General features: G+C 41.0%; 1 protein-coding gene across 1 annotated transcript in view; it reads right to left on the bottom strand.

The window, feature by feature from the left end:
• Nucleotides 1–1,409: 1,409 nt before the first annotated feature.
• The window catches only part of LOC115024933 (heparan sulfate glucosamine 3-O-sulfotransferase 3A1-like), a 31,203-nt gene continuing 8,409 nt past the window's right edge, over nt 1,410–24,203 (bottom strand). The window contains 2 exon segments of the mRNA XM_029456832.1: nt 1,410–3,528; nt 3,530–3,899. Coding sequence (XP_029312692.1) covers nt 3,277–3,528; nt 3,530–3,899 — 622 coding nt within the window. The 3' untranslated portion in view covers nt 1,410–3,276.

A 24,203-nucleotide genomic window follows, 5' to 3' on the forward strand; every position in this document is an offset into this window, starting at 1 on the left:
GATTTATTTTAAGTTATGTAACAAACATACTTATTTTAACCCAAACCGTGATCTTCTCCTCAACCTAACTACGTAGTTGTGTTGCCTAAACTTAAAACAAGTTTTGTTTGAATTCACAGCGTTAAGCACATGTTTAAAACTACGACCGCTTATTTTCACTTTTGGAACGTGTTGTTGGGACGTTGCACATTTTGCCGCATCTGAACCCTTTGAATGATAGTGATAACAACTGATGATGGCCATTCAATGGACTGATAACATACGAGAAGGGTGACTGTAAAGCCATCATGAGGAGGTGGAGGGAAAATATCAGAGGTTTGCCCGCTAATTTCTCACTAGCATAAATTAGGCCTTGACAGTCCTCGTTTGTCAGATTAATCAACAAATACATATTTATGTTTCAGCTCTTTAACCACTTCAATTATTTAGATGCTTTTCAACTCCTATTTAAGAAGGGTTTTTATCTATTAATGGCAAAATCTTCTTTAAAACTGGCAGATTAAGCCTCTTGAATTGGTCTTTCCCAACTCATTTTACAATTTGATGCATTTTTGACAGATTAGTTGACATTCAGTTTGAGGCGGGTGACAACGCCTGATCAACCTCAACCAATGATCTGGCTGGACGGTCGGATCGATCTATCTATCTATCTATCTATCTATCTATCCATCTATCTATCTCTCTATCTATCTATCTATCTGTCTATCTCTATCTATCCATCTATCTATCTATCTATCTATCTCTATCTATCTATCTATCTATCTATCTATCTATCTCTCTATCTATCTATCCATCCATCCATCCATCTATCTATCTATCTATCCATCCATCCATCTATCTATCTCTCTATCTATCTATCTATCTGTCTATCTCTATCTATCCATCTATCTATCTATCTATCTATCTCTATCTATCTATCTATCTATCTATCTATCTCTCTATCTATCTATCTATCTATCTATCTATCTATCCATCCATCCATCCATCTATCTATCTGTCTATCCATCTATCTATCTATCCATCCATCCATCCACCCATCTATCTATCTATCTATCTGTCTATCTATCCATCTATCTCTCTATCTATCTGTCTATCCATCCATCCATCCATCTCTCTCTCTCTCTCTATCCATCCATCCATCCATCTCTCTCTATCTATCTGTCTATCTATCTCTCTATCCATCCATCCATCTATATATCTATATATCCATCCATCTATATATCTATCTATCCATCCATCCATCCATCTATATATCTATATATCCATCCATCCATCCATCCATCTATATATCTATATATCCATCCATCCATCCATCCATCTATATATCCATCCATCCAATCTATATAATACATTTTCTTGAGGTGGAATCATGAAAAATAGAATAAATCAAAGACCAGTGGAAATAAAAATATTTACATATAACATTTTTTATTCAATGAGTGCCTTAAAAATCCCAACAACTTTAAGAAAACAAAAGTCAGAACCGCACAATTAGACTGGTAATATAACCCCACCCCAAATAAAATCTATATTAGGTTCTTCTCTGATGCTCACACCAAAACACAACATCATTTTGTGTCTTTTGAGGCACATCTGCTTTCAGAAAGCGGCTCACAATACAAGTAGACCGAAATTAGGAACACAACTCAGTCATTGTTCTCATGCTCCCTGGGTTTAAAAAGACTTCCACACACACACACACATCGCCTCTAGGCAAGGAAGGCCAGTGACATCAAGTGTATTCAATTCACAAGGAGGCATGTTGAGGAAATTTGAGTTACAGTTTGGGAAGGAGGTCTTTTCCCTCCACCAGAGTCACTGTTGCTTGAATAACAGAGAGTGCTATCTTTGCCAGTAACTTCATTAACTGAAGGTGGGCAAACGACGCTTGAAATAACAAACTCACAGCTCTGCAACTGAAAGCTAAGTGGAGACTAGCGTTCCCACACTGTATAGTAAATATATATTAGAACGGATGACCTGAAAGTAAAATGAGGATAACATGTTTTTAGTATAAAACAAACACAACTCTTGAAGGCATGGGGAGCATAATAATAAGAGAGCAAATAATCACTGAGGAGTTATTTATAATACATACATACTGCTTGTGTACTTCTTGAATAAATACATTTCAAAAATACATATATTTTTATCTTTTCATATTCTTTTTTGCTAGAAAAATGTTAACATTTGAAAGTAGCTATGTATGTTTAAAATATGGCATTAAATCACGCAGTAACGGCTTTTATCAAAAGCCAATGGACACACTGTGATTCCACCCATCTTCTTAAAGAAGCACTGCATACGATATTTCTGCGTCACAGCCAAAGATTTCACACTGACAAAAAAAACTTCAGATAGTGCAGGGAGATATGATGCAAATCCTTCAACAACTCAATATGTTTTTAGAGTAAAATATCTCCATGATTGTGGATTAGAGGCAGCTCTGATGATGAAAAATGTAACAGTGAAATATTGCATATCTGGGGTGCCATGGAGGGGAGATCTCTTTCTCTCCTGTAACAGCCACATATTGCTTAGAGTTAGTGCTGAAGATGCAGTACGAGTACTAGGAACACTGTTTGGGAGAAAAAATATTCTGAGAATAAAGTCAGAATATTTTGAGGGGAGAAATTGTAATATTTCAAGAATAAAATCACAATATTTTGAGAATATGTCAGGTATTTTGGCAAAAACATTTGATATTTTAAGAATAACCCAATACTTACTGTAACATTTTGGTTGTTATATTCTCAATATATATTAATTTATTATATATATTTATATATTATAAGAGCTGTGTTGTAAATTAAAATCATTCTAAATACAAACAAGTGATACATTTGACCAGCATACCTCATGTTACAAAAAAAGTATTACATTTATAAGAATTCTTTATAATATTATGAGAGTAAAGCTACAATTTCTATGCGAAAAGTTATGTCTTGAGAATATAACAACTAAAATGTCATAATTAGATAACTAGATTATATTAGATGTTTTAGCATTGCCTGGCTCTCTATAAATACTATAAATACTTTTGCTTGCAAAAACGTGATTTGTACAACAGAGTATTGGGTTATTCACAAAAAAAGTCATATTTTTTTATACATTTTACGACTTCATTCTTTTAAAATTATGTATTTTTTGTAATGTTAGACTGGTTTCTTGTACCATTATGACTTTTCTTGAAATATTACAAAAGTATTCTCTAATTCAACCCTGTGACAGTCCTCCTGAATACTCCAGTCAAAAAGTCCTCAGAGAAAAACACATTCAGTCATCCCAGCCAAAGAAACGCCCTGTCATCTGGTAGAACTTCATGTTGAAGGGCCTGTAGAAGTCCCGTAGCCTCTGCACCACCTCAGGGTCAATGTTGGGATGGGTCCGCCCTTTGGTTTTGCCCAGGCAGTGGGGCTTGCTGCTGCCCTCTGCCTTCTTGAGGCACGGGAAACCCTTGGTCTGGTTGAAGTAAAAGTGTTTGTCTGTGATGATCCTCTTGAGCCCCAGGAAGTCCTGCACGCGGACCCAGCTCTCCGGCCGGGTCGCTGATCAGACGCTCGCCGCTCACAAACAGGATCTGCTCCATGGGGAAGTACTGCAGCCAGTTGTCCAGGTGCTTGGCGTAGATGCCGATCTGGATGGCGCTCCATGAGGTGTCGATGAGCCCCGTAGTCCTGTTTTTGAAGGTGAGGCTCTCGAAAGAGGGAATGTCAGGCTTCTTGGACAGAGTCTGTGTGTAGTCCGAGATAGCCCTGGTGACGGGGTCCCTCACCACCACGATTAGCTTGGTGTCCCGGGAAATGGCGGATATCCTGGCAGGAGCCTCTCTGGTCACAAAGTAGCTGGGGGTTTTCTCCATGGTGATCTGGCCCTCCAGGGTCTTGGGCATCAGCTCCCTGGGAAGAGAAAAATGGAAAAAGGAAGTGAGATATTTGTTTGACCTGCGCTCCTGACCGAATCACACTGAGTAACCGTCACAGTTGTACCACCGCTCTTATTACAATAAACACTACAACTGGACGAACTCAGGCTATGTCGTCAAAAACTTTGATTCCAATCAATCCAGAATAACACTGGAAACAGTCTGTTTGCAGTAGTTTATTTATTTGATCTCGATCAGGTGTATTTTTCTTCAAGCTCAATTAGCTTCCAAGAAGTGTGACCGTATGTTGATTTGCAGTTTTGGCGCAGCACCGTGTTCTGGATGTAAAAGATATTCTTGTGTTGATAGTATGCAGATGCTACCTCAAGTGTTCCTTAATGCAGCCTGAGGGCTTATGAAGGGGATTCCCCAGGGTCCATTTGAAAAGGGGTATTCTTGACGCTCATGTGGCTCAAAAAGAAAAATATCAATCTCTATACCCATAGTGAGAGTTATGAAATATTGATATTTGAGCTGAAAGGCCCTCCCAGCATAATTGATCACATTCCTATCTTTCACTTTTCGCAACAAATGATGGAAGAATATCAGAAAAGTATTTTAACATTGCAATTTCCCTTCTGGTGGATAGTGAGAAAGGTCCTTGTGGTTTAACATTGTATTTATTTGAAATGTTATTTCGGGAATTGCCAGTTTGAAATGAAGTAACCTTTTACACTAGACATAACCTGAGAGTCTAACATTTATTTTGCAAAATGTGCTCATCTGTGCTTGAGTTCTTTCCCCGACAAACTTAAAAAAGGGTGGGAAGCCAGCTAATCCATTCTGCCACGCCACCACTCTTCTCCCATTCCTCTTTCTCTGCTTTCCTTCTGCCCAGCTGCCTTCAGGACAGTGACCTTAAGCAAAGCGGGTAAAAGCCACCCATGAATGATTAACGCGCCCTCCCTCTGCCATTTAGAGCCTCTGCAGAATACAGCTTTAAAATTCTAAAAAGTACAGAATGCAGGCGTTAATTATTCATCTGCTTGCCTGGTGCTGCTTAAAGCGAAGACTGGCGCTGACAAAGTGGCCGAGGCTGCTCCCAGGGTACACTCAGTTTGCCACCCGTGACAGAACTACCGAGACCTTAAAGACCTAAAAATTTCTGAGGAGTGCTCAACACTTCAGTCTGTTGTTTACAGGACCATGCGGTGGCAAGCACGATGTGTGATCAAAGTACAGCTTCGTCCTAGCGCCGAGTGTCTTTTTCTGAAGTGATGGGCACAGTGTTTTCTGCCTTGCAGAAAGAGCCTGGTAAACAATCATGCTCCGTTTAACATACACAGAGTGAAATGAGACAGAGGGCACTGAGATCTTTGCTGAGGAAAGCTGCACACAAACAGAGCGCATGAAGAATGGGATGGCTGGTTTCATTGATGGCTTTCCTCAACAAGTCCTCCAAATTAAAAGACCGTTTTTAAATTGGCCTTCAGAATGACATACGAGCATTTTCTAATCGAACACTGCTAGGTTAGGTTCGGCTTAGTTACAAAAACAACGTGTTTAATGTTAGGGAATGATTGTTAAAAGAAACCATGTTGACTGCAAGTAGAAAATGAGGAACGACCCAATGCTCTGCCCCCCATGTCAACTACAGCCTTTGTGTTTTCTCACATTCTTTCCTGTAAGATAATTCCTACAGTTGCTAAAATTCTTTGTCACTTGTGAGTAAATGTGTCTTTTCCTCAGTCAACACTCCAAAGTTATTTTTTTCTCTCGCTCTTACAAAGAATAAATGCACGATGAAAAACACAACATTTGGATTATCTCGGGACAAATATTGAACAAAATCAGTCCACGATTACTCCAAATGATTTATGACAATAAAACTAAAATCAAGCCAGAAGAAGATTCCCAAACTGCTGAAGAGTCACAATCACTGAGGTGACAGCGCGAGTGCGTCTTTGCCCGTTTTCCTTGCGGGTTGTTCCGGGCTTTAAAACAGCTGCCGGTTGAGCCCAGCGTATGAAGTGAAACATATCTAAAAGCCATAAGTCAATACCTTCAGGCCAATGTCAAAACACATCCATGCTGAGTGGATCACCTCTGTGAGGAGCGGATCAGAGGGTCAGCACAAGGGGGACACGCAGGAAGCGGTCGATAAGAGCAAGAGCGGCAACACGGGTGCACTGATGTCTCGACATCCGCCTGCAACATTGACCATCAGCTGACCTCCAGAGTCCTCTCAGTATCTACGACTTCTCCTACAGCTGTGTAAAGTGCAACGTAGACAAGGCTCCTTTCCTCTCACATTAGCTCTGCCCCGTCACACCACGAGTCGCTGTGAGGCTGTTATAATGCTGCTTTAAAACAAACCCCACCTGGGACGGCAATGGCTGCTAAACTGACAAGAACATGGAGACTAATTATCGATGGCGGATCCCAGACACTAGCATGCAGAGCGTCTTCCTGCCCATATTGCCAACATGGCGATTTGGGAGCCGCTACATTTCTGAAACAGCCCTTACAGTATACCAACTTTATGTTGCGAAAGAGAACATTATTGTTTTATGAAAAAGAAATGAGCCCGGACTAAAGGAAGCATCCATATTTGATGGCGTGCGTCGAGCTTGTTCTGTGGTCGGTGCACTCACAGCGTGGTGTGTCGTTGCGAGGGCACTCTGGGGGGATTTTCAGGGTCAGTGAGGTATGTGGTATGGTGTGCAACATGAAGACAGCCATGTTTGGAAGTATGACCACAGGTCATAAAGCAGTCATGTATCCAGGTTGGTTTGTTTGTCAGCAGGATTATGAAGAAACAGCTGGCCCGATTTTCATGAAACTTGCTGAAAGAGTGTAGCATGTGCCAAGGAAGAATCCATAACATTTCGGATCTTAATCTTAATCACGGGTGGATATACTTATTATTTTTCATTTATGAAAAGGGTTTTTGGAGGAGCTATGCGCTCTCCTACTAGTTCATCCGTGAAGTGCAGCCATATGAAACAGATACTGGTTGAACAGCAGTTCTGTTTGTTAGGCAACTTAGATTTAAACATTCATACAAGGGTTCAAAGTAATAATTGATGATTTTTTATGATGTAATATTTGTTTAAACGTTTAAATGAGCTAAACTTTTATCATTGCACTTCTATAACAATTATCAGACATCTCGTTGCTCCCTCTTGAGCCACAAGAGGCTTTATACAACTCTGATACTCCTTTACTTGTGATACATTTTAAACTTGTGATCAATGCCCATAGTTCCAATAGCACAGGTTACGTCAATCGTTTATTTTGTCCGACCAAAAGTGGAAAACCCAAAGATATTATATTTACAATGATATTAAAACATAAAAACAACAAGAGGTCAACTTGGTTACCAAACCTAACTGTGCCCCATTGTATTGCCTTGGGTCGAGGGTTTGTGTGTCAACATGTTTGCGCTCTTTTTTTTTAGAAAGGGTTTGTTTTGGATTGATTTTAAAACCCTGAACCTGTGAATACTTCTAATAGTCAAATTTGAGGTGAGTTGGAACCACTTCATTATTTCGCATTTTTCTAAAACAAATCTTGTTGAGACATTTTCTGTGACTAACGTATAGAAGTAAAGAACTTCAATTCACAACTTTTAGGTTTCAGTCGGTCAAATGAACAAGAAACACTTGCCGTTTTACAGTGAACCACACTGGGGTATTTCTTTCCATTCTGCAGCAGAAGCATGCAGCGCTTTCTAATGAAACTTTATTGGCAGGGTAGGTGATGTAACAGATGACAAACTGTCCAAGTGCTTGATATTTACTGCAGTTCCAGACCTTGCTTTGATGTCTTCATCATGTTGCTAAAATACGACTCCTTAAGCACACTGATGCATGAAACACAGACCCAAAATAAGAAACGCGGCACATGAACCCTGGGCTTCCTTTGAATCACTGCTTTTGCATGCATTTAGAAAGAGAAGAGAAGAAAAAATATTTAGGATTACTAAGAAGTTTAGAACATAACAAACAGCTTGTGTACATGACAGAACATAACACATGTTGTAATTATACGTCATTCCTCTCATATGGAACTAACTAGCTGGAGAACGATGCCAGGACTCATTCAGGCAGCTCTATTCCCTATTAAAAAAAGAATCCAATGTACACAGTAACATGCAGTACATCACTCAATGCGTCCTTTGTAGGCTCGTCTATAAAGTAACCACTTCGGAATAAAAAGGGCCTGACTGCTTTATCACACTGCTTTAGTTTCCCAGTGAACAAATGTTACTCATATACAGCCTGTGACTCATGTCTGCCTGTTATATAAAGGCCAAAAAAAAGTCTGAATGCGCCATAAGGTCTTATTTACTGTAAAGCGGGTGTATGCAAAGTATGACAACATGACAGATGAATTAGGGAGAAGTAAAAAACTAACAAGTGATCAGCTCTGAATGGGCCATTTCCTGGTGTTATCTTGGGCCTTTCCGAATGGGGGTTTGGATCTGGGCCAATGTCTGTCAATTAACGGGAGTTGTAAAGACACAGAGGCAAGTGGGCCTGTGAGTGCTGTCCACTTTCCCCCCGCACGCCTTGGATTAATTTTTCCTCTTCTAGCAGGGAGCCCTGGCAGGCATAACTACACTCCCACAGTGTTCCCCTGCCACTGCCACCAGATAATAATCTTGTAATTGGCTCAATATTTCTGCTGTTTGCAGGCGAAGCAGAGGCCAGCGCCGCTCTTGGTGGCTTGGACTCATCAGACATTTTCCAGGTCAGTGGATGCTAGCGGAGGTCAGAGAGGAGGAAGAGAGGGGGGGAGGTGATTTAGAGTAATGGCTGCTGTGCGGCGAGGTGAAAGCCCACTCCTCTGAGCTCCGAGCTTTACTGCTCTGCCAGACAGCGCCGCCGCACATAAAGGCAAAAGGAAACATATGACGTGGGATGTTGCCATTTAACAGCCTCTGCAAATTACTCTGGGACTCCCATGGAAACACTGTTAAATGCCAAAATGACATGTTTGCTAATTCCAAAACTCCCTTTGTATTAATCACATTGTTTGGGGATGGGCGGCGCAATGTGGCCTTCATCATCGAGAGATCAACCTATTTATAATTTAGGGATTACAGGTGTGAGCTTCCCAGCACCAGACACAGCCCCGGCCAGGATAATCACCCGTTTTATGACCCCGACAGTATCCAGTCCTCCAGGATTCTTTTCCCTCCACTGGATCCTGCATGCACTGTGTCACCTTGCACACCTGCACTTTATAGCTCTAACCCCCCCCCCCCCCCCGGACACTTAAGTACTCCTCCATGGCTACACAGGATGACTGCCATCTAAATCGCACAGATTCCATAACACAATTGAGTATCTTGATTGGTTTGTTGTTGGGATATTACAAGTCAAATCAAATCAGGGGCAAACGGTGTGCAGGATTTGATTTTCCCAGTAAAAGGCTACATCTTTTGATTTTCCTCCGTCAATCATGGAAATCCCCTGGTGTTGGCTTTGATTGGAATGAAAGCTTGCATGCTTTCAGATGATCTTGATACACGAGTAAAGCGCCCTGTTTTAAAAGAGAACTATATTTTTCATTATGCTAATAGAGTCTGAGCTAATTCTGACTTCACTTCTACGACTTGGTTTATATGTGGCTGATTGTTTCAATCCAAAAGAGACGCAAACTGTAGTGTACTCAAACTGTTTTGATCATAAGTAGCTTCATAGCGAAGCGACAGACAAGATTTGATACGATAAAGATGGGGACATTGCCTAAAAAAATAGCTGGAGTCAGCTTTGTTAAGAATACAGAAACTAGTTATTTTTAATAAATGAAGCAAAACCAAATTCGCAAGCAATTTGCACTTTGAGGTAAGTAGAAATTATCTAAGGTGGGCTCTTGGAATAAAGAGTGAAATCAGAGTGGTACATGGGAACTGTAGGGGGTAGGAAGCAATTTTGACATACAATTACGAGATAAGAGTCGTCTATTCTTGGAAAACAACATGAGAGGACAGGGTCTACAGTTTTCCTCTGGGAAATGACAAAGTTTTGATAAATATAAGTAGGAAAGGAAAGAAGCCCTGTACCACACTGGGGACACATGAGATAACAATGTCACTGTGGATGAAAAACTTTGAAAATGTCAGCTTTGAAATAACAGGAAATTCATTGTCAGATTAATGATTGGATGTGTTCCAAATTAGACGAAAAGAATGTGAATGGGTTTCAAAAGCTTGCAGTGGTTGTGTCTGGCAGGAGAGCAGGAAATTGGACTGAAAATGGAAAACGTGTTTAAAGCTAAACCTCAGTGTCATTGATAATAATAATAATAATAATAATAATAATAATAATAATAATAATAATAATAATAATAATAATAATAATAATAATAATAATAATATAATTATAATACATTTTATTTGGAGGCGCCTTTCAAGACACCCAAAATACAGGAGATAAAAACAGCAAAAACAATGAGAGGGTGAGCAGACAAACAACACCAGACATATAGTGTAGACACAAAACAAAGAGCAGTCCATATGAACAGTTTGATGATCCCCATGGTGGTGTGGAGGATCAGAAATGGTATGATACAGCAGTTTCATAATCCAGGTGATGTCGAGGAGGCTACGAAACCAGCCGGGGAGAGGGGTCGAGTGTGTTAACTGTAGCCACAGACTGCAGGCTACACCCAGGTGGGGAGACCCGGGTCCAGCAGCAGGTCAGCCGGTTAGACGGTGGGCAGGGACACAGTGACGGGGGCAGCCTCTGTGTTAGCGATACACCACAGGAACAATGTTGAGCCACAGAGAACAGGCAAGATAGTCAGCAAGACAGCCTCGGTCAGGCGTGTGTAGCAAGGCACGCCAGATCGGAGTATCCAGCCGCAGAGAGCACAGAGGACACCTGTCAGTCCCGGGTGAGCCCCTTACCGGCGAGGTTAGCTCTAGGCTACCAGGTGTCGGCATCGAAATGACGACGACTGCCGTAATTCACAATTTTTACAAAACAAACGAGCAGCATGTAGAGATGCTTCAGCAGCAGACAACACAAGTTACAACATAGAAAAAAACAAACAAAACAAACAAACAGAACACGGTGGAGGCGCGGCAGCAACTTGCCAGCGGTCCCTCCACCGTGCAAAACAGCGACGCTCATTAATAGAACAACTTTGTTCAAAGACTTCCCAGTGATATTAAAAGACAGAGACAGAAACTTTGTGGAGGGTCAAGCCTGCTGTCCTCCCTGAGGCCAACTGGAGGAAAAACAATGAAGGAAAGTTCATCTACAACACAAGAGCAGATTGGGGGAAGGCAACATTGGAAATGTGTCTTCAGATTCAGTCACATTGGCTTTTAGCTGATGAATAAAAGCATTCATACACACTTGAAAAACAGTGCTGGTCCATACAATCATAAATAGAGGATGTATGCATTAAATATTTTAAATGTTAATTGTATTATGGAATTGTGTATTGCATTGAATGTCAATAAAAAATGTAATAAAAAAAGAGAAACAGTGCTGGCCTGTTGCCATTTTAATTTATCTCAGTTGAAATGTCTACACTTGGAACATTGACATTTTTCATATACACTTAAGGACATTAGAGACCTTCCTGGAATTTGTTTTAATTTATTAGAGATATGTGACTCGTTACTTGATTATAAATGGAGTACAACAATAATATTGTAGTAAAAACGTTGTTTTCTTTCATGAAGTCTTGTATGAATAAATCTCCCTGCTGGACACTCGCCTTACCACTGAGCATCGCGTTGTTCCTCCCTTTTTTACTTTCCGTACAACAACCGCTATAAGATTTGGTTTTGTAAAACATTTATAGAGTTAGCTTTGCAGTATGTTCTTATAAATTTATCAGCAGTGTTTTTAACAGAATGCATCTTTCTTCTTTGGCGCTGAGTGTAAGTTCCCGGTTTGTTGCGTAAGGGTGGAAAAGTAAGCTTTATCTTTATGGCAACGTGCTTGTGAATTATTCACCCTCTCTAACTGTGGTGGAAGAGTGACTGAGGAAGCATTCAAGCCTTCTGAGGCCTTTTAGACATCAACTAGCAGAGGCTGCTCACTTTCAGATCCAGACTGCGTATCAGCAGAGAGGACAAGGGGGTGAGGTGTGGAGTGGAGTGGGTGAGATGGGTGACAGTGATGAGGGGCAAAGAGACAGAGAGACCTAAAATAGAAAGAAGAAAGAAAACAGACGCTAACAGAAATATCCCATTTACAACTGGCATTTTAGTATATAGTCCCTAAAGTATAATAGGACAATGCTCCCGCGTACGACTAGGAATCATTAGTTAACTCTAGTTCTGAGTCTATATAGGTCTCCTATGACCTGAGGATGTTTATTTTCTCTCAATTCTGCTTGAATCAAGTCTTAACTTAGCGCTGATTATCTGTAACATTGTTGGTGATACAGTGATTTGAGCGAACTATAAAAATAAACATGTGGCTTGGAGGACTTGTTCTATTTTGCACCTCCCCGGGTGGTTTGAGCAATTGAATTTTAATCTATCCACAATGCTTCTTTCGTGTATTTACACCTGGATTTCCATGTGGATAGGTACAATTACATGACATGTGATTATGCATTCCCATGGCAGGTGTAAACGTATTGAGAGTAAGCCTGTGTTCAAATGAACCGAGACGCAAAACTGGTTCTGATTATTGCCTGGAGACTCTGAGAAACCCACACAAACTGAAAGCGAGCCAACAGAGACGAGGCTATATTCTGCATTTAGTGATTCATGTTTCATTAAACCAAACGAGTAATACCACTTAATATAACCCAAACTGTAGCTCTGGACTGTATCTGATGTCATCACATGGAGTGTATGTATCTTTGAGTAGATCTCACATTATTTTTTCATATTTCTCTGACCCACTTGTTCAGAGTTACATGGAGTTTCAGACATGTGGAGATGACACTTCAGTAGGATCGACTTTAGCAACAGCTCAGTGCCATTTTTTCTTTCTGTCAAGTCAGTTTTTAGTGTCTCAACAGCTTGTGGGAGATAAGACACCTTAACTTGGGCTTAATACCAAAGCTCATTTTCCAGGTATTGTGTTTCTTGAATGTTCACTTATATGCTCAAGGTGGCTTTGTTAGGAAATTTCCAGTGGTCTTACTACAGCCCTTCTTATCCTTTCTCTATAGTTTCTAGCATTTAGATAATCAGAGGAGGAAAAAAAAAACCACTTGCCTCAAACGGAAACCATTTCAATGGGTATTTAAATTCTACATTTAAGCCAGATTTGAAAACAACAAAAATAAAAAAGCCCTGTGTCAAATGCATAAGAGCAAAATTAAATGTGAATTTGTTCAGAGCCAGATGGAAGGCTTTGAGGGGACTGCTCTGCGATAATTACCCATGACAAAAGGCTAAGGCTTTTGTCTTTGGTACCATTACCATGGTGATTTTCAAGCTGCTGAAACATTCAATATAAACATTTCAGTCTGCTGAATATGCCACATAGACTGTCGCTAAAAAGTTATCCATTATGAGCCACATTTCTGCTGGCACAGATCCTGCCTGTGAGCCTCCACTGCTTTTGTTGTTGGGAGAAGAAGCAACTCCAATATTAGAGCTCAGAAAAAAACATAAAAGCTTGCGATTTAAAAATGTGAAGGCTAAAGTCCGATAACTAAATCCCAGTTTCAGATGCTACTATGAACACAGAATGATGGGCTGGCAAAAAGACAATCCCTTCCCCCTCCTCTCTTCGTACACTGAGAGACACTGGCACCAGCATTCCTGAACACTTCTCCTCAGCTCAGTGGTGATATTGATTTCCCCTGCAAACACTTTGACATTTTCTCTTGTTATTTGGGTGAAAACTCCCAAATGTTTAGCCTATTGTATGTGTTGTTGCACTATACTTTCATCTTTCCCCTTGAAGAGGTTTTGGGATCTTCAATCAAGGAACAGCCCCACTGTGCACATGGTGGTGCATTTTCTATTCCCGTGTCGTTTCTGCTCTGCCGTATCCCTCGGCTCTTCCTCTATGATCTAATATGTATTCTGATAGGCTTATTAGACACAGTCTTGTTAAATCAGAGATGATGGTTTCATTATAGTTATCAGTTCAATGAAACGTGAGCAGATTCAAGAACACGTCTCGTCATATACACGAGAAGCATTTGGTCATTAAATCCTTGGGACGCTCTTGAAAGCAGTGGTGTGTTCAACAGTATGGCCACACCCAGAAAATGCATCTGATATAATACAGCAACATGTCTGTTATCTTAAATTAAAAACCTGTATAATTATTGTGTGTCCTTATCAAGCGCTGCTCCATTAACCAATCCTGCTATAAACACCGTGAGACAGTGGGAGCGATGATAAATCACAGCTTATTCAAATTCGGAGCCACTTTTAATCCTCAAAGGTTTTTGGCTGCATCTGTTTTCCATTATACTGTAAGAGGCATAGCGGTAGGACTTACTATGGCGTGTGTTTTACCAGAATGGTCAACTCGCATCCAATGGGAAGCTCCTGTAAAAATGTCAACGTCGTGGATACCTAAAGGGAGCAGCATTTATGACGTTTCCCTGTTGTGTGTCTTTTACAGTTAAGATTAGGGTGCAACTATTTTTCTTTTGTCAACAAACCAACATGTTAGTTTGTCTCTCAATACTTTCTGACTTCCCCATCCTGTCTGTGGTACTCAGCCCAGACAGAGCCTATTGCTTTCTATCGAAGACGTAAACAGGAGAAAATAGCACATTTTTTGGGGACTATTTTTAGCTGAAGGTTAATACCAATTTTGGGCCTGTTAAGTGTTTAGGGCAGCAGTATGTGACTGCTTCCAGATAAACTACAGTCCCCCGTGTTTATCGCAATAAAGTAGTAATAAAGTAGTCACCCATTGCAACCCTGCCAAAAATACGTCCTATACAACTACAGTGTTTCCCCTACCATTCTCTCGGGGGGGGGGGGGCGCAATACCACGGACCTCTCCACGCATCCCCCGTCCAGTCGCACGGACAGCACCCCCTCAATTCATTGTTGTCGTTTGTCTTTTCATGGAATTTGTTGACAATAAGAAACATATTGCCGGATTTATTTCTTAAATCAGAGTCGAAGACAGAGGTTAATCTGTGTGTGTGTGTGTGTGTGTGTGTGTGTGTGTGTGTTTGCTGCTACATTATAAATGATACTTTGCATATCTCCTCTAGATTGAAAGCTTGTGGGGATGATGTCATCATGAAACACAAATCTTCAGAATATCTGCCTTATTGTTTCCATCTCAGATCCACAGCACAGGTAAGTATATAAGTGTACCTATTTAAAACAGTGGACTCAAAATCATATTGTACTGTACCACACGCACAATTAAAGTAAGAACTTGACAGGTTGAGTGTCTTGTTGGCGTACTTCTGAGAGCTCTGACTGTAAACCGCCTGGGATTTTTCTAAAATAGAACAACTTCTGAAAGGGAGTCATTGTCCTGTTCAAATATGAGCATATAGAGAAGCCAAAATTAGTCAGGTAGTATCTTAGCCAACAGACATGCTTGGCAGATCTCCTCGCTGTGAACTCAGAACATCATTGTATTTTACTCTCAGACACTGTGGACTACCTCGCAGCAGAGAACCGGTGTCGGTTTCAGCTGCCATCATGTTGAATTGCATTACAGTTTGTACTTTGTTACAGTACTTTGTCTCAGGACCTATAAGCGGCAGAGGGCAAGAGGCAGTAAAACATCATTTCCATATGAAATTTGATAGCTGTAACATAATGAAAGCCAAATATTTGACAGTTAACCAGTTTTAGGAGCACAAGAAGTCAGGAGTGTAAGCTTACCTAGCTGGACAAATAGTTAACGAGATAGCAAAACAGTGCTGCACATATTCAATACATTCAAAACCTGAGAGCTCAAGTTTCTGCTTAGGCAGAGTAAAAAGGGAAAGCAGAGAAAGGCAGATAGACAGTGTGAGATATTGGGAGAGGGTGGTGTAGAGAAGGCTGGGGATAAGAGTCAAGCGTCAGGCGGACAGCAGTATCCGGGAGTGTAAAAGTGATTACACTGTCTCCATGCTCTCTTCCTCTCTGTCTACAGCCTTTTCCCCATTTCATTTTGTCCCTCCTCCTTCCTCCCTCCATCCTTTTACTCCCAGGCTCAGAATACAAAGCGTCTGGCACCATCGCATCGCTTTCCTCATCTTCGTGCCAAGCCACAGCAGAGCACACCAGCGAGCTTGCACCCTCGCCACGCCGCCCTGCCACCGCAGAAGAGGCAGAGATTAGCATGTATGAATGCTCCCTCTTATCACTTCTTTTGACGTAAACTCATTACAAACGGGCTCGCTCAATCGCTTTGTGTCTTTACTAGATTGTCGTGCCAGGGAGACACAGAAGGAGGCAGATGAAGATTATCCTTTACTCACATCTAGAAGCTCTAAATATTTGATAGGATCTTTTTTTTTTTGCTTCTCCTGAAACATCCTGGAGAATTAATAATGAGCTTGGTAATAACAAGTTACCAAAATGATTTATGCTCACCGGGGATGAGATTGAATGCAGTTTGGGAAAGGCAGGCAGGTACGATCCGGGGTTAAAGACATGGTCGAATGTGTAATTTCCATTTCGTGTCCCTTGCATTATCCATTAAATATATAGCCCGGGGAAAATGTGCAGCTTGTTTCTGTCGAGGCAGCAGTGCCGTGCATAACGAGCAGGTGATGTCGAGGTGTGTGAGAACGTCCTGCTATCGGCACCAGTTGCACTCGTGATTGTAGGCAGTGCCAAAGAGGTGGGGCGCGACGGAGAACAGGTTGTCGATGAAAGAAAAGGTGAAAAATTACCCACAATGTCAGAGGGGCTAAAGCCACACAGAATGGCTAAAGCGGAGCCAGCGGTTGCCTGGGGCTGGGCTTTGACCCAGAATTCAACAGACCCCCAGTGAGAAGCCAGGAGGCCCCATGACGGCTGCGCTAAACTGGCCCGCGCAACAGGAAAACACCTCCTCTTCCTCCCCAGACTGCAGAGAGGTAACCCCATCTGGGAAGCTGGATTGAGGGAGCAAGATAATATGAAGTGTAAGGGAGAACTGCAGCGTCTGAAGAGCCGCTGACAACGTGCTAATGTTTTAGCCTGTCAGCTCTCTCTGAGCAAAGACGAATGGTTTTAGAAATAGAATGTAATTACAGGGCAGAGCCTCATTGTCGGGGTTAGGACAATGCGAATAGTGTAATGGAGGTTTCTTTTTTCTGCCTGTTAAAAAAGGAGTGAGTTTGAGCACGGGGACAAAAACTGACACAAACCACCAACACAGTGTCTTTTTACAACATGAGAGGGTTTTTTGCTGTAGCACCTTGAGATTGCTTTTAGCCATGAAAGGCGCTTTACAAATCAAATGTATTATTATTATTATTTTGCTCCATGAAGGCACCCAGACTAACCAGTAAAGACTGCTGGTGCAGCAATAAGGTCAACTAATGATTATTTTTTAGTATCCATTAATGTTTCTAAATGAATGGATTTATTGTTTGAACTATAACATGTAAGTGAAACATACCTGTAACACTCTCACGGCTCCGGTTGATGTCTCCAAATGAGCTTTTAGTTTATACATTTTTTCTTCTGCTATCATTTTAAATCTTACAATTGAGAAGCTGGACAAGGAATTGTTTGATATTTTTGCTTGAAAAATGACTAAATGACTGATTACTAATATCGTAGCAAGATTATATTATTACCATGTTTTTGTTCTACACATTTTTTACAAAATTAATGACTGAGTAAGCTGTGATAACATTATTCTTTTTTTTAATGGAATTTTGCCTTTATTTTGGTAGTGTGAGAGTTTAGAGACAGAAAGCACATGGAGAGAGCGGGCTTGGTGACACGTGACAAAGATTCCTGGACAGAATTGAAACGGAAATGTTGCGGTTACATGGCATGCAACGGGTCTAGAATCACTCGTAACCACTCGTTTTTAAAACTTTTGCTCAACACGTGAAGAATTTGATCTCGTGCGTAGAATAGAGTCTTTGAACATCAGTTTAATTGTGATTTTGCATACATTATCCATGTATTAATACCATGAGAAGGATTTCAACCATATTGCTCAGCCCTAATCATGAGTGGCAGAGAAGAAGAGAGAGAAACTAGGACACACGGTAACGCCAGACATGTTACCCACTGCCATGATATCCGGATGAATTGGTTATTTTGGAGAACCGATGCTTCAGTTTAATACTTTACCTCCAAATGTAAAAGCCTTGGAGCTGAGCTAGAAGACCGACTGAAAGGCTCTTACACTTGAACAGATATAAATGAACAGTTATCTCCATGACGGATGTTGCACTTCATTCTTTTACGAGCAGGTCTGCGGTGTATTTATGTACGGCATTACAGAGGCATGGCCCATGCAGCTGTTTGCTCGTATCGGTCCAATAACAAATGTTCTAATTCTCGCCAAAGCCCATCTGATTACTAAGCCAGCGCAAATAACCCGATCTCATGTGAGTATTTGATGGCATGCTGGCAGTTCCCCAGCATGTTGACAGGAAGATGGTAAATGAGGTGTTCAAGGGGGAGGGTACACAGGCTTGATGATTCATGTTATCAATCAGAGGGGTTATTTTTCAATATTTCACATTGATGTAATCGTCCTAAAACACATTAACATTGAGGGAGTACTCCGCGGAGAGATAATGGCTGGATATGTGCGCTGTTATTGAGTCAAACTCTGCCAGGCTTGAATGACGGATGTGCCTTACATACAGATAGAGGCTGCGGCATGAATAAATACAGTCAGTCCAAATCACAATTAGAAAATAAATAAATAGAGTGTAAAGACAATGACGAGGGGGGGCTGGGTGTGCACGATCATTTAAGAGAACACGTTTACGGAGAAAAGAAGCAAACCAAAACGAAATGCATATTAGTGCCATTCATATTCATGACAGTTGAATGGAGGCCATTATGAACCAATTTCTATCACATTTGCATTTACATTACAGGCCTGTAATGCAACTGTAAACCTACAGAATAAATGGTGGTGAAGCAAAAGTTAAATGTGTTGCAAACACCTAGCATGATCTCTTGCTCCAGTGAATACCTGCATATGTAAAACATTTTTTATCCAAGACATTTACAGTGTGTGCATATAGTGCGTTATATTTGGAGTGCAAACAAGTTTGTGACGTCTTCCTGAGTGCGTTGGTTTGTACATTCGCCTAGAGACTCGAAAGAGCTCTTCTAAAGGGCCATTTTCGCTATAATGTGCATCCAAGAGTTCATCGGGGAGAGCTAGAAAAGCGCACTGGCACTCAATTGCCAGAAGTAAAAGCTTTGTGGGTGAGGGGGGAAATCCCTCCTGCTGGATTTACGCCTCGCCACAGCAGACCCTGTTTAAAAGCCAGTTGGATACAAGAAAGAGAGAAAGAACATAAGAGCATAAAACTGGGCGGTGAAAGAGAATATTCACTTTTGCTGCTGCTGGCCTGAGTGGAAAATATTATGATGTAATAAATGGTATGTCAGAAACAGACCTGCCCATGACAGCCACTGAGTCTGTGCATGCATGTGTGTGCATATGTGCATTGCAGTGCGCGCGCGCGTGCGTGTGTGTGTGTGTGTTAAGGCCTCTCCATTAGCGATGACATAACATTTGGTCGAGCCAACAAAGCAAAGAATCATCAATAAGGATCACTACAGCTGAGGCGATAGTGGGGTGAACCCTTGACAATACGAGCCTAATTACACAGTTGTCTCAAAAGGGCCATACATCAATGCTCGTGGTGAATCCTAAACAACAAAATCAATACTATTGCATCTCAATGGCCATAATGAGAACCTAGTTGAAGGAAAGGATTTTAAATCAGCTACATATTGGCTCATTCCAGGGAGCTAAAGCTCAGCAAGGTGTGAAACGTTAAATTACAGTATGATGGTTAAACACAACAAGAGGCAGTTTCGTAATCAAAGTAAAATGGCACAACGTTTCATTGTGATTAATAGAGTAATAATAACAATATTGTTCTTGCTACTGTCCATTGTGATAGGGAGAGGTTATTAATGACTGAGGTACAAAGAGTCAATGTGAAGAAAAGCATGACTCTAAATGTGTAGCAACAACATGTAAACCAGTGGGGGCCCTGAACTCTCATTTGTGTTAATCAAACTTTTCTAAATTGTTTGTATAATGAAATTATGGCTGACAGGGAGGCCTGGGGGACATCAATTAGGCAGATAAGCAAATGAAAATAAATCACTTTTTATCAAATGTGCGGCAGCCCGCCTGTGTCCGGTGAACACAGGAAAAACAGGAAGTGATTTTGTTCACAGATTTGAGGCGCTATAAATCCCAGTGACAAGCAATCGAGATCACCGCTCTATTCATAGAGCTCTGGGAAACAGTGGAAGACTGCACAAACATTACTTCCTCTTCAAAGCCACAGACGGAGGGCATTATATATTTTTTACTTTAATTTCTAAGTACCTGCACCTGATTTAAATGTTTTGTTCTTTGTCTTTTGACTAAAATTAATATTGGTTTAGGTCGAATTTGGATAATTTCACTTCATCAGTTTTGTTTTTGTTTTAGTCAACAAAAATTACATTTTAGTAGGTGAATTTGTCATTTGTGTGTCTTTTAAGCAAGACTACAGCTGTCCATCTTTGATGTTTACATGTCACAGGTGTTATTCTTGACTATTGCAATGTAAGCATAAAAAGGCAGTGTTTTATTAAAACCAAAATACAAGAATGAACCTGAAAATGCACTTGATATGTCCTCTTTAAAGTGAAAGTCATGAAGATCGCTGTTTCATTCCCTTTGGCGGCACCTATGGCGATAAGTGGTAATTGCATGTCTGTGTAGCTTTTTCAAGGAAATGTCTCCACAGACGCTCAGTTCGTAATACTGCAAATGCAAAGGCTTTCACCATTGTGTTACCTCATTCGGCGATAGATAGTGTCTTAGCAGACATTTAGTTTGAAGAAGATCTTTGAGATTTTTACTTTAAGCTATGAAAGTGCCACATAGTTTTTCTTTTGAATGGTTACTTTCAATTTAACTTTTGTCTCATTTTACTTATGGAAGAAATGTTGCTGAATGGGTCCCTCCATGATAAAAGTATCACTACGTATGTGCAGCAGCTGAAAAAAATAAAAATAATCATGGAGCACTACAAGAATGTTCTGGAAACACAATTTGGTGGTCAAATATAGACACGGGGTATAGGGGACCGTGGGGCTGCGCTAGCCGCATGGGAGAGCCACAATGAGGCAAGGCAGTGCTGTTAATGGATGTGATCACAGCTTCCTGGTGAATAATGCAGCCCTGCTAATTGGCTGGATGAATAATTGATGGGGGGGTGCTTGAGGAGGCGGAGGTGGGAGCTGCAGTGGATATAGAACATGCCACTGTCTTGTTAGAGAAGACTTTGAATGCTATATGATGTACATCTGTCTATGCTGGTTGCTGGCTTCCTCCCCCTATTGATGATTTGACTGTCGGGGAGGATGTGACCATGTGAGACGAAGATGTCAGAATAAACAATCGCCCTGACAACATAATGATATAATGAGCCGCAGCTCGACCACATGTTTGACGGTTAAAATGACTTTGGGCTCATGTCAAGTCCCACAGGCTCCACAATGTTGTTACTCCCTTAGTCCAAACTGACCGTGGCTAACCCACAACTAGCCAGCTGCATAAATAACATTGAGTGCAATAATGCAGAAATTAAACATAAGGAAATATAAGAGGGTCAGTTTTTACAAATTCTTGGAGCTTGGTGCCTCAAAGTCAGTGACAGGAACTAAGTTTCAGAGGGGGGGCAGAACACAAGCTCATGAGAAGAAATAGGTATGGTAAAAGAATAGGACATTGGAGCGTAAGAAAAATAGATTTTACTCTAAACTTGATTTATTCGCTGTTCCCGAGGTGTCCAGTTACCAGAGGATGCATAAAACCTGCCCATAAAGAAGTCTTGTCTTCCTGTCTCTTCAGGTTTACACCTTCAAACCACTGTTGTGCTCTTACAGGAAACAATAGGATCAATATTTCAGGGTGTGTTCAAAGGATTTTGGACAATACTAAAAACATATGTGATATATTTCAATAGGTGTTACCTATTCTGATCGTTTAAGCCAATAAAGACTACATCTTTGTTTGATAAAAAAGCAGCGTAGAAAGGCTCAACGTGAAGCTGAGAATTTGGCGAAATGTGGCTTTCGGCTCTAGTTTGAGCATCGGAGCACAAAAAATGTACCTTCACAGAAACATGTTGTAACCTTGTCGAGAGTTAGTTCAATATCACTCTCATGTCTGTATATTACAAATTAAGCTACAACCAGGAGACAGTTTGCTTAGCTTAGCATTAAGACTGGAAACCTATATCTGTGCAAAGAAAACAAAATCCACCTAGCTGCACCTCTGAAACTCACAAATTGACATGTTATATCTTGCTTCTTTAATACATACAGAAACGAATGAAGAAGAAAGACATGATTTGATTTCTGATTCTGGGTTTCCAGTCTTTGTGCTAAGCTAAGCTAACCAGCTGCTGGCTGTAGCTTCACATGTAACAGCCAGATATAAGAAAGTGGTGTGTATCTTCTCATCGTTTTCTTGACAAGAAAAGGGATTAAGTGTTTCCGAAAAAATTGACATCTTCTTCACAGATTATTACCTAACTTTATTGCAAGAATGTGTCTTCTTAACGTCAGCAAAAAGCTTCTCCAAGATTTTCCTGCCATGATTCATCTCTCACTCCTCTCTTACTGGTCCATAACTAAGGAAATCTGTTCCCATGCTCCTCTCATTAGCATGCAAATCCTCATCTTTAGGAGAAAGGATAATAGTGAAAAAAAGAAGCCCTTTTGTGCAACTCCAGAGCACTGGGGATGTTCCTTCCTGCTTCTATTAGCTGGACATGTTCCTCTGACAGCAATCTCCCTCCTGTCTAATGTACAGTCAGACCTAGTTACAGTAGCAATTACTAGTGTTCAGGTTAAGATTAATTGAATTACTGGGTGGCTTCCCTGCACTCCTCTGTGGGCGAATCAATCACGGCCTGTGCGCTACACAGACCCTTTATCACCCTCTTCCATCTTTATGTAAAAAGGCGCAGGCTGTGCTGTTGCACTCCATCTATCAATAAACGGGTCTGGGGTGGCAAATTCATTTTCTAACACATTCCTCTCTTTAATCAAGCAGCCTGGCATTTGGAGGTAGTTAGTAAAAGATGTTCGCCATCTTTTCTCCAAATGAATGAAATGTTAGAGAAAATTAAAAATAGAGCAGCTAGGATTGTAACGACCCTTGTTTGACTTATGAGTTCATAGTAGACTTGTGATACATTTTAATTGATCGTTTGTGGAGAGAAATCCTGCTTAAGAGTCCTGTGAAAGGCTCTTTTGTGCTATGCAACCTTTCAAATATAAAATACAATAGACTGTATGAACAGCTGGATTTCTACTTGAGACACCAGGTAGCTTTTCAAAACCACACATGCAATGGATCTGCTGTGCTTCTGTGTGAATAAAATAGCTCTCAAGGCAGATTAAATGCCACTCTGTCATTCTATCTCCATTCACCACCTCCATTATTAGCCATTTTAAAAATTGTGCAGGATTTCTGGTCATGGTTTATAGTACTGCCAAACCCTAATCTTCAGCATGTTTTATTTCCCTCATCACTACCATGCAACTCTTTGTTCGTCATGTAGCAGAATATACAGAATAAACTGGATGTAAAAGTGTTGAAAGCTCAAAAATAACATCTGAAGGAAATAATGTGTTGGCCTCTTTGTCGGCCGTGCCAAAAAAATGCCAATCCCTCATTTCAGATGGACTCCAAGAGCCACACACACACACAGACACACACACACTTGCGCTTCAAGCTTAGCTACAGTATAATTCTATGTTTTGCATGGAGACAGAGGTTGGGCAGTCAAATAGAGGTTGTGCCTGAGGTGCCGTCTGGCATAGCCTCTGCCCAAGTCTGCAAGGCAGACTCCGCCAAGGCGACTGGCACTGGCTACCTCCCGATGGAACAAGAGAAAAGGGATGTTTACTGCCATCCTATCACCACACAGGCAGCTGCAGATAACACACATGGCAAGTGTGTCAGGGTCCATGCCTTTAAGCGCACAGAGGCAGAGGGAAACAATCCAGTGTTTGGCCAGAAAGCCTAAAAAAGACCCTTGAAAAGACTTTCCTGCTGAGTGAACGTAAGTAAAAGGCTGGAAAGATGAACCTCCAACTTCCTTGAGTAGTAAACACTTGAATGTTTTTTAATTTCGCAGGGAATTGAAATACAGGACGGACATGTGTGCCAGAATAGGAATGTGGCAAAAGTTTTTAAAAGAAAACATTCAG

Source organism: Cottoperca gobio, chromosome 19 (assembly GCF_900634415.1).
Source record: "Cottoperca gobio chromosome 19, fCotGob3.1, whole genome shotgun sequence".
In the NCBI taxonomy this organism is placed as follows: Eukaryota; Metazoa; Chordata; class Actinopteri; order Perciformes; family Bovichtidae; genus Cottoperca; species Cottoperca gobio.